The sequence below is a fragment of the Thermobia domestica genome, chromosome 5, assembly GCF_964235325.1.
Source record: "Thermobia domestica chromosome 5, izTheDome1.hap1.1, whole genome shotgun sequence".
Lineage (NCBI taxonomy): Eukaryota > Metazoa > Arthropoda > Insecta > Zygentoma > Lepismatidae > Thermobia > Thermobia domestica.
The window spans coordinates 241,755,650-241,764,620 of record NC_137458.1 but is presented as its reverse complement, the minus strand read 5'-3'; the positions used below and the strand labels follow the sequence as shown (position 1 = coordinate 241,764,620).

Here is an 8,971-nt window from a genome sequence, read left to right as displayed (position 1 = left end):
ATAGACCTATGAGCGTGATTGTGATGCATAAAATTGAATTTGATTATTTTAATGAAGGTGGAGGAAGCGTTGTTAAAAATGTTCTGTTTTTAATACTCCCATAAGAAGTTAAGTACTATGTACTGTTGTCTTATTTTATTGCAATTATATCTGGAAAATGTGATAATACTTTATGTATTTAAATTCCATAAATGAAATGGAACCATTAAAATATGCTTCATGAATTACATTCATTTAACTAGTGTTTAAAACGATCGATGTAAAAATTTCGTTTAGAAATAAGTTTTAGCCTACGTTTAGCAGTAATATTTTATTATATTTGGACGTGAATATTATGGTAATAATAGTGAATGTAAACTTCAGTCAATAAATATGAACATAGACAAATATGTATTTTCCTGTCCGATTTTCTAGATGTTGAAATAACACTCGGCGCAGAGAGCGCGCCTGCGTATGCGCACATGCCTTTGATACCGCAATCTTTGCTTTTACAGGCCACAATCCGTTTCTTATATTTATGTGTACTTAAGATGTTTTATAATGTTTTCCAATAATAATTTTATTTCGAGACATAAAACCAAGCGTGTAGAAGCAATTGGAGTGAATGAGATTCGAACCTTGGATTCCTCTATAAAGATCCAGTAGGATAATCATACGACCACGCATGGTTCTGACAAACTAACGTAAATACAATATGGCACAATCCATTCCTCTCGGCGTAATCCAGAAAGATAATTTACTGATTGTGCGAATGGCGTTTTCGTACGCAGTTATTACGAATTTGTTCTTATTTTATAAATGAACGTTTCATTAATATAGCTCTACAGAATGGATTAACAGAATGGATTAATTCAATTTTAAAAATTGGTGCCGTGATGCGTGCCTTTGAATAAAAGATTCCCTATTGGTAATTTATCATCCTTCTTAAGTTTCACTTGGATAGTTTTCTTGTGAAGTAGTGAGTTCCCAGCTTTTAAATTTAGAGAGAAACACCCTAATACCCATAGTTTGTCCTTGGTGAAGACGAAGTTTAGATGAATTCGCTTCAGCCGCAGTGATTGCAGGCAGCTGTAGAGACCTGCACGGGCCGGGCTTGGGCGGGCCGACTCTGCTATTTCTTTGGGCTGGGCCGGGCTTGGGCGGGCCGACACTGTTATTTCTTTGGGCCGGGCCGGGCTTGGGCTGGCCGACACTGATTTCTCTTCAGGTCGGGCCGTGCTGGGGCCGATCAATTGCAATTCTTTAATAATTATTGACTTTCGTTAAACGATAATTGGAATAAAGCCAAACATTGAAGAAGTGAGTCCGTGAAAAATGTTACAAACGATGCAATAGCTATTTACAGTTTGTGTTGCTTAGCGGCTCCACTTTCACTATAGAGGATTGCAGGCATTATGTGGTAAATTGAGCTCTGACCTTGACCTTCACTGAGCTCAAAATATAACAAGAAGGGGTGGGAATGTTTTGCCTGTCACTAAACAATATTGCCATCTTCACTTTATGCTAAAAATCAATTAAGTTAGATTTTTGTTACAGGGAATGGAGTTTTTGTTCTCTCTATGACAGGCAAAGTTCTAGAAGGCAATGGTACCATTCGGGAGGCAAGCGTCAGGTTGTGAACCAGAGTTTAGAAAATGTTTCTGAGGGTTAGGGGTCAAATTTAGTACTAAATTTTGAGAAAAATTGGGGCTTGAGCTAATTTTTTAAAAAATTTATCGGGCCGGGATCGGGCCCAAAACTTTTAAAACTTATCGGGCCCGGGCCGGGCTTGGGCCAAGAATTTTAAAAAACTTATCGGGCCGGGCCGGGCTTGGGCCGAAAATCTCTAAAACTTTTCGGGCCCGGGCTGGGCCGGGCCTAGGTACGTTCGGGCCGGATTGGGCTCGGGCCGAAAAATTTGGCCCGTGCAGGTCTCTAGGCAGCTGTTTGATTAATAGGCATCAAAATTTAACATCAAAATATAAGTCTGTGTAAAATGTATGTGCATGTAATATACGTGGTTTGGAAATTTAAAAGTCGTTACCACTAATACATAACACATACTAAGGTATAGACTAACACAAGTCTTCAACTCTTAGTCAGCCATGCGAGAGTCCTAATATTCTTATAGCAGAGCCTGTTCCGTTGATAGTCCTAACGGAGTGGTCTATAGTATGCGGAATATCATAAGTAGTCCGGAAGTGAGTTCCACGAAGTCTCTTTTATTTTTTAGATTAAATCATAAACACAAGAACTTAATCCCCTGTGATTATGATTTAACCCCAAGAGTGAAGGTACCACCGCACTTCGTGGCTTTTGTTTCCGGACTATTAAAATCAGAGGGAGCAATTACCTGCTTGATTACCCTAAATGACGCCCCTGGATTGATTGAGTTTTTCAATCTCTCCCTCCCCCTTAGTTCATTTTTATAGTGTAGATTGACCAACGATAACGAGTACTTGTATCATATAAGTTAAGCATGAGTCAAAGAAATGTTTGCACAATCCTGGAGTTCTCACTTCCCGTAACTGAAACAATGACAGCTTCCTTTTTTTGAGCTCAAATGAGCTGATAAGTGCTTTAATTTACTGCATACAGTACTTCACATCTGTAGTTGTGGTATCGTTAAACTTTATGGTGGAGACAGAGAGAAAGCATGTAAAATGAAATAACAGAACTGCATGTTACACTTTCATTTACATGTTTTCTGGCCGACAAATGGTGGAGAAACTGTCGTTGACTCCCAAGTGAGTGAACATTTAACCGTTATTCAGTGAATTTAAATGTGAAAACGAAACTTTCGTCTTCATCATCTTCTAATTCGTTAGAGAAGATTCTTCCACTGCATATGCTTTAAAAAAAAAAAAAAAAAAAAAAAAAAAACTTGAAAGTAGGCCTGAACAATAGCATGCTGTTCTTTTATCTCAAAACTTGTAAGTCGAACTACGTATTCAGAAAAAGCCCTAAAAATACGGGTAAAACATGAAGGAAACAAGTATAAGTTTCCATTATGAAACCAGTATAAAAGGACATATCAACAAAGCACACAGCTATTTGACACTAAAATCTCAACGTCGCTTAATGAAATCAGTTGCATTGTCTGAATTTCTTCAGTGTAAAATTTTATACTGGTTTTTGTTTGTTGTGTTTTTTTTTTTTTTTAGGATTATTGAACAAGCAAAGGTAAGCTACAGTAAAATAACATTTATTTTCATAATTAATATTTTGTATGTATTCGAGGGCTATCTATATAGCTACTGGGTTATCTAACTTAAACTTTGTTCGTGGATTGAGAGAAATGTCCTTAATTTTCGGAAGATTGATAGGAAAATTAACAAATAGGGAATGATCAAATCTTTGAGACAAGATGGTGAAGTCCGGGAGAATAGTTGCTTTGAATTGCAGACCGAATGAAGACCCCCGTTATACCTTCTACCTTCGAAAAGAATCGACAACTTTCAATTAATGTAAGTTCCCTTCGAAGTTTTCTTTCTTGAGAACTTACTAAATAAAATACTTTCTCTTGTGCTTTCGTTCTCTTGCCACTATGGAGCAAGATGGCAGAATTGAAGGATTAGATCAATGATCAAATGCCTGGTGGTCCCTTTGACACCAGGGGAGTTATTTCTGAAGGGCAAGACCTCTCCTAAGTATGAGAAACACATATGTTTTAATCAATTGTATACTAGTAAAAAAAAAAAAAAGTGAAACTCTTACGTCGGTGGAGAAACTTGCCCTTCCCCACGGGCGTCTATGGCGGGGGGACAAAGTACAAAATATTCAATATTTTATTCTAATTCAATTTATTTACTAACGACAGAATATCATATAAATAATAATTATTATATTTATTTGGAATATAATATTCACGCTGTGAAGCGATTGTAATCGAGTTCTTGATATACCTTAGGGGGCCCGTGGAGGTAAGCAGAAAGTTAACAAATGAAATCGAAGTTAATAAACAGGTTGCGCTAAGTAGTACCATTTAAAACACTTTCTTTGATGTCCCCCCTCAGCAAATTTTACATGCCAGAGACGCCAGCGCCATTCCCCCAAACAAAATGTGAAATAAAATTGCTACAGTGGATTATTATTATTATTATTATTATTATTATTATTATTATTATTATTATTACTACTACTACTACTACTACTACTACTACTACTACTACTACTACTACTACTACTACTACTAATAATAATAATAATAATAATAATAATAATAATAATAATAATAATAGTTTCCTATTATATGGTTGCAATTTTTACCCCCTTATACCACATAGAACTTTAAAGTCCACATTTTTTAAAAAATATAGTCTGAATTACTTCGATTGTCAAGTATTTTTTCTACAAATACATTGTCAATTAATTTTCGCTCTTATCAGTCAGTGGTTCCAATTTAAGATATGTTTCCCAGTATTCATACGTGCTAGAGTAATAATCTAGTCCTAACTTAAAGCAAACTATTCTAGGAAAACATTTTTGGACTTTTGCAAGTTTATTCACAAGAGTATTTGTTACGCTGTTCCAAATCATCGATGCATATTCTAGTTTTGATCTTACCAGTAATTTGTGTCTAAGAGTACGTAAGTAACTGACTGACAAATGGCAGGCCATTGATTAAACAGGTAACCAATTAGTTTTCTTGCTTCGTTACATGTATTGTGTCTGTATATATGATCACTAAAGCGTAATGACCTGTCAAATGTTACACCTACATCCTTCATTGTGTCAACTTTCTTATTATAGTATCTTGTATTTCGTATTGACTCACAAAGTATTGTGATTTGTGCCTGTAGATCATACATGTAGTTTTTAAACAATTGACATTCATACAGTTGTCTTTGCGCCATATATATCTAATGATTTTACTTAAGTCTTTTCGTAGCCTAACGTTGTCCTCAATATTGTTTACAACTCTAAAAAGCTTAATGTCATCAGCGTAAAGTAAAATATTAGAATGATTTAAAACTGTTGTTGGCAAATCATTAATAAATAAATAATAATAATAATAATAATAATAATAATAATAATAATAATAATAATAATAATAATAATAATAATAATAATAATAATAATTAGTGTTTGTGCTCTTGAACCTCAAAGCAAATGGAAAGAGAGAAAGACTAAAATTTCAAGAAGTTTGAATAGTTCATTAGTTCATGTACGGTTCATATCACTTTTATTTCGGGAAATTATCTTGGATTCAGTATAACCTAGTAGAAACTCATTTTACATTTACGACTTGAGGGGGCAGACTACTAAATATTTTTGAAAAACTAATAATTTTTCTTTTGCCTGTTTTTCGTAAGTGGAAAGAGGTAATAAAATGTAACTTACCACAATAATAGATAATATTATTCTACACCCGAAAATACGAATCGGAAGAATTTTCAGTGTTGCCATCCATAGATATTACAGTGTGACCTGAATTTGAATTACTCAAAAATCTAGGTAAAGGCAGTGACTAGAAAAATGAACTCAATGGTAATTGATGACTTATTATGCTGTCTATGTTTCTTGTTTACTACTTTTTAAATAAAATTTCTATTTATTTTATAAACCATACATAAATTATTACAAAATAAATAAGTTATTACAAAATAAATAGAAACATTATTTAAAAAGTAGTAAACAAGAAACATAGACAGCATGATAAGTCACCAATTACCATTGAGTTCATTTTTCTAGTCGGTGCCTTTACCTAGATTTTTGAGTAATTCAAATTCTGGTCACACTGTAATTTCTATGGATGGCAACATTGAAAATTCTTCCGATTCGTATTTTCGGGTGTAGAATAATATTATCTATTATTGCGGTAAGTTATATTTTATTACCTCTTTCCACTTACGAAAAACGGGCAAAAGAAAAATTATTAGTTTTTCAAAAATATTTAGTAGTCTGCAGCCTTAAGTTAATTTGAGTTGATTGCTGACCAGCAATGCGGACATAGCCAGGTCTGTGAATGCTAGATAACTTTAGTTTCTGGAATAACACAGTAATTTTCTTTAAATCCTGAATCCCATAAAGTTTTAATATATTCTCCTAGGGTAGTTCCTGATTTGAAAGGCTGAGAAACAATACTTTAAAAAAACATATGCTAACTATCGATTATTCGGAAACACAAAAATATGTAATATAATTTGAAATTTGACTTTAACGTATCTGATTGAGAATTCAAAATATTTTCAGAGGAAGAAAGATCCGTTTTCTTGTCTATTTCAGCTCTTTCGTTGAAACTAGTTTATTTGTTTATTTTTTGCTTGGAATTTAATACTCTTTTAAACTTGAACACAAAATGAATATGAACCTCCAGTTTTATTGATGTATAACAACCTTCACATACACTCCCGCTTGGAATTTAATCTCGATCATCAACACAATCTCCAGCGATAAATTTAAGGCTTTACCCACAAGGTACTTCGAAAGGGATTTTCCATTTTAAAAAGAAAAAGTACTAATTGCTTTGATTTGGTGCTATCACTTGAACGAATTGGAGGTAATGCACGCATAAAAGGAGAGGATAAATACCGGGAAGAACTAAAATTAGTGTCAAATCCATAGATGAATAGTGACAGTCCCGGCGCCGTCAAATCCAACTTTAGCACCCATCATCATGAGGATGGGAGGGAGGTTGAAAATAGCAAGTCTAAAATCGCCGTCTCTGAAATCAATAGTGACACTCTTGAACCCGTTCAAGTCCAATTTCAGTCCTTATCGTCATCATGAGATGGAAACAACATGTCTAAAATAGCCAATATTAGTATCAAATCCATAGTTTCAGTATCAGTTAATATATCATAATTTATCAGTATCATACGTGGTTCTTGCATGAAATCAATTTTTAAATTTTCAAGAAAACATTTTTCGAAAACTACGCATAAGTATTTACATTGATATATATAATTTTGTTCAGCTCAATGAGATATATCAATTTTTATGTATCCCATCTTTAGACAATACTTTTCCCGTTAAAGGTTAATAACATTGTAGACTTAGTCATTGGCGGCTATTAAAAGGCTAGGAAGAATACTGTTACCCATGATATTCAAAATAGACACTCTCATACTGAAATTTATAATTTTACATCGTAAAACAGTCATAAAACATCATAAAGTAAGTTACTGTCATCTGTGTTAGATACCTTTTACCAGAATGTTGCTCTATATAATTTATTATTTTTCACTGCGGCACAACTTTCTCAAGACAATTAATCTATGGACATAACATTTAATGAAATAAAAGGAATATTTTAATTGTATGATAACATCACAGCTATAATTTCTTTTCTGTAAATTATGCGTCTTTGTGATGTGATTACTTCTAGTTGAAACATATTAATTATTTCCACACAAATGTCTGCATTTTCTTTGTCTTAGTAATATGTATACTTGAATGCTAAATCCTATTTATGATATAAAAACATGTTAATCTATGATTAACGTTACTTACCAATAGTATACATTCAACCTAATAGGTGTCACTTCTTATGGTACCTGCCACCCTCATACCAATAGATGTCGCTGGAGTGCATGTAATTGGCAAACTTTAAATTACTGTGAAGATTTACTTGCATCTTAAAAACTTCATTGCTTGAATTTAATTATTTTAAAGTAGGACAAAAAGGCTGTAAACATGTTTAGACTTGATACTGTAATTTCTACAGCAATGTATATTATGACGATTTAAATGTAACAAACTGAATTGTTTCAATTGAATTATTTGAAAATGGATAATGATGATACTGAACATGAACATGATTTGCTGTTTATTATTAGGATAAGCAGGGCATTAGACAATTGTGTTATTCTAATTTTTTAACAACCGGTTTCATATATATAATTACTTTTGTCTACCTTGTATGATTTGTTTCCTAAGAGAGGCACATTTATCCATCTATATATACACTATGTGATCAAAAGTATCCGGACACTTGGCTGAAAATGACTTACAAGTTCGTGGCGCCGCACGTGGCGCCTTACAAGCAGCGCACATCGGTACTGCTGGAATTCAATATGGTGTTGGCCCACTCTTAGCCTTGATGACAGCTTCCACTCTCGCAGGCATACTTTCAAGCAGGTGCTGGAAAGTTTCCTGCGGAATGGCAGACCATTCTTCACTGAGTGCTGAACTGAGGAGAGGTATCTATGTAGGTCGGTGAGGCCTGGCCCGAAGTCGGCGTTCCAAAACATCCCAAAGGTGTTCTATAGGATTCAAGTCAGGACTCTGTGCAGGCCAGTCAATTACAGGGATATTATGGTTGTGTAACCACTCCGCCACAGGCCGTGCAGTATGGACAGGTGCTCGATCGTGTTGAAAGATGCAATCGCCATCCCCGAATTGCTCTTCAACAATGGGAAGCAAGAAGGTGCTTAAAACATCAATGTAGGCTTGCGCCGTGAGAGTGTCACGCAAAACAACAAGGGGTGCAAGCCCCCTCCAAGAAAAACACGACCACACCATAACACCACCACCTCCGAATTTTACTATTGACATTACACAGATGACGTTCACCGGGCATTCGCCATACCCACACCCTGCTATCGGATCGCCACATTGTGTACCGTGATTCGTCACTCCACACAACGTTTTTCCACTGTTCACTCGTCCAATTTTTACGCTCCTTACACCAAGCGATGCGTCTTTTGGCATTTACCTGCGTGATATGTGGCTTATGAGCAGGCACTGGACCATGAAATCCAAGTTTTCTCACCTCACACCTGTCATAGTACTTGGAGTGGATCCTGATGCAGTTTGGAATTCCTATGTGATTGTCTGGATAGATATCTGCCTATTACACTTTACGACCCTCTTCAACTGTCGGCGGTCTCTGTCAGTCAATAGACGAAGTCGGCATGTACGTTTTTGTGCTGTACGTGTCCCCTCACGTTTCCACTTCACTATCACATCAGACACAGTGAACCTAGGGATGTTTAGAAGTGTGGAAATCTCACGTACAAACTTCTGACACAAGTGACACCAATCACCT

General features: G+C 35.1%; 1 protein-coding gene across 1 annotated transcript in view; it reads left to right on the top strand.

Moving 5' to 3' along the window:
• The first annotated feature begins 3,046 nt into the window (after nt 1-3,046).
• Nucleotides 3,047-8,971, top strand: part of LOC145686499 (uncharacterized) — a 29,648-nt gene continuing 23,723 nt past the window's right edge. Inside the window, exon 1 of the mRNA XM_081759881.1 lies at nt 3,047-3,162. Within this exon, the coding sequence (XP_081616007.1) occupies nt 3,061-3,162 (102 nt within the window). The 5' untranslated portion in view covers nt 3,047-3,060. The remainder of the gene's footprint in view (nt 3,163-8,971) is intronic.